We start from the raw sequence: 2,500 nt of genomic DNA, 5'->3' as shown, positions 1-2,500 counted from the left end.
TGGATGAATTAGAGTATTGTTTAAATGAACGGATGAATTAGAGAATTGTTTAAATGAATGGATGGATGAATTAGAGTATTGTTTAAATGAACGGATGAATTAGAGTATTGTTTAAATGAACGGATGAATTAGAGAATTGTTTAAATGAATGGATAGATGAATTAGAGTATTGTTTAAATGAACGGATGAATTAGAGTATTGTTTAAATGAACGGATGAATTAGAGTATTGTTTAAATGAATGGATGGATGAATTAGAGTATTGTTTAAATGAATGGATGAATTAGAGTATTGTTTAAATGAACGGGTGAATTAGAGTATTGTTTAAATGAACGGATGAATTAGAGTGTTGTTTAAATGAACAGATGAATTAGAGTATTGTTTAAATGAACGGATGAATTAGAGTATTGTTTAAATGAATGGATGAATGAATTAGAGTATTGTTTAAATGAATGGATGAATTGGAGTATAGTTTAAATGAATGGATGAATGAATTAGAGTATTGTTTAAATGAATGGATGAATTGGAGTATAGTTTAAATGAATGGATGAATGAATTAGAGTATTGTTTAAATGAACGGATGAATTAGAGTATTGTTTAAATGAATGGATGAATTGGAGTATAGTTTAAATGAATGGATGAATGAATTAGAGTATTGTTTAAATGAATGGATGGATGAATTAGAGTATTGTTTAAATGAATGGATGAATTAGAGTTTTGTTTAAATGAATGGATGGATGAATTAGAGTTTTGTTTAAATGAATGGATGGATGAATTAGAGTATTGTTTAAATGAATGGATGAATTAGATTATTGTTTAAATGAATGGATGAATTGGAGTATAGTTTAAATGAATGGATGAATGAATTAGAGTATTGTTTAAATGAACGGATGAATTAGAGTATTGTTTAAATGAACGGATGAATGAGTATTGTTTAAATGAATGGATGAATTAGAGTTTTGTTTAAATGAATGGATGGATGAATTAGAGTTTTGTTTAAATGAATGGATGGATGAATTAGAGTATTGTTTAAATGAATGGATGAATTAGAGTATTGTTTAAATTAATGGATGAATTAGAGTATTGTTTAAATGAACGGATGAATTAGAGTATTGTTTAAATGAATGCATGAATTAGAGCCAGCGAGACCTTCAGGGCCAAAGCTCTGTGGAGATCAGCGTTTACCCTCATCTAATGCTCTGAATTCAGTTCATTAAGGCCTTAATTAGCTGACGAGCTGAATCAGGTGTGTTTAATGAGGCGGTGAACTGAAGTCTGCAGAGCTTTGACCCAGGAGGACGGGAGTCTGACACACGTGAATTAGAGTATAGTAAAAATGAAGGAATGATTTAAGGATAGTTCAAATAAAAGGACGAATTAGATTGTAGTTAATATGAATGGATGAATTGAATGTAGTCTTGAATAAACAGAGTAAAAGGATGAATGAAATGAATGAATATGGGTTAAATAAATGAATACAGAATACAGTTTAAACAAAAATGATTATGAAATTCTGTTTGAATTGATGAGTGACAGTTTACATTACTGGATTAATGAACACATTAATGGATGAAGGAAAAATGAATGGATGAATGAACTGTAGCATAATTAATTGATTAATTGGTTAATTAACTAATTAATTCTATCAGGCAACTGAGTCTGTTTAAATAAATTAATGAATTAATAGTTTAAATGTTTAAGTGGATGAACGAATTCAATACAATATAGATTAAATTAATTAATTAAAATATAGCGTATGCAGGTGTGTGCAAAAGTTTCAGCACCCCAGTCGACCTCCATGTTGTTGTTGGTTCTCTGAGTGTAAATCAGTCACGTCCTCCAGAGACTCACTACTGCACATTTTAATACACACACACTGTTTATTCCCTGAGTCTAACAGATCGAAGGATAAAATAAAGCAGTTATGAAAAATTTTGTTCCATATTTTTTATGAATGGGTAAATAAATCAGCTCCACTGGCTGATTCAGTGTCAGTATCTGTAATCTCAGTAATCTCACTGTGCTGGAAACCTGCCAGATTATTATACAGTCACACTCTAATCTACTGGGGGGCGGTGATGATGATGATGATGATGATGATGGGGTAATCATGACCTGTCAGTCAAATCCAGACCCAGAGGGCAGAGGAGGGTGAGGCGAGTGAAGGGGGATTACCCAGAGTGGAGAGTGGACACTCGGCTGGACGGTGGTCTTCAGGAGGGTCACAGTGTGAGATGTTTGCGGGTCGTGCGGGTACTGCGATGACCCCCGGCCTGGGGGCGGGGCCGAAGGGGGCAAAGTTAACCGTGAACGACCTCTACGGCTTCAACAGCAGGAAGCCCAAGCCGTCGGGGGTTGCGGAGGTCTTTGGGCGGTTTGCGTCACGACCCCGCGATGCTCAGGGTCAAGGTCAGGCTCCGAGTCAGGCTCAGGGTCAGCAGGGTTGCCGTGACGACCTCTCCTCTCAGATCCTTGAGGTGGCCCGGAGGCTGATGGAGAAGC

The 2,500-nt window shown here is 35.4% G+C and overlaps 1 protein-coding gene across 1 annotated transcript in view; it reads left to right on the top strand.

Annotated features, from left to right (window-relative positions):
- Window positions 1-2,232: 2,232 nt before the first annotated feature.
- Window positions 2,233-2,500, top strand: part of LOC118822232 (voltage-gated potassium channel subunit beta-1-like) — a 26,713-nt gene continuing 26,445 nt past the window's right edge. The window contains exon 1 of the mRNA XM_036591172.1: window positions 2,233-2,500. This exon is cut by the window's right edge and continues 79 nt beyond it. Within this exon, the coding sequence (XP_036447065.1) occupies window positions 2,233-2,500 (268 nt within the window).

Source organism: Colossoma macropomum, unplaced genomic scaffold (assembly GCF_904425465.1).
Source record: "Colossoma macropomum unplaced genomic scaffold, Colossoma_macropomum, whole genome shotgun sequence".
In the NCBI taxonomy this organism is placed as follows: Eukaryota; Metazoa; Chordata; class Actinopteri; order Characiformes; family Serrasalmidae; genus Colossoma; species Colossoma macropomum.
The sequence above is the reverse complement of the archived record's forward strand: the minus strand, read 5'-3'. Positions and strand labels throughout refer to the sequence as shown.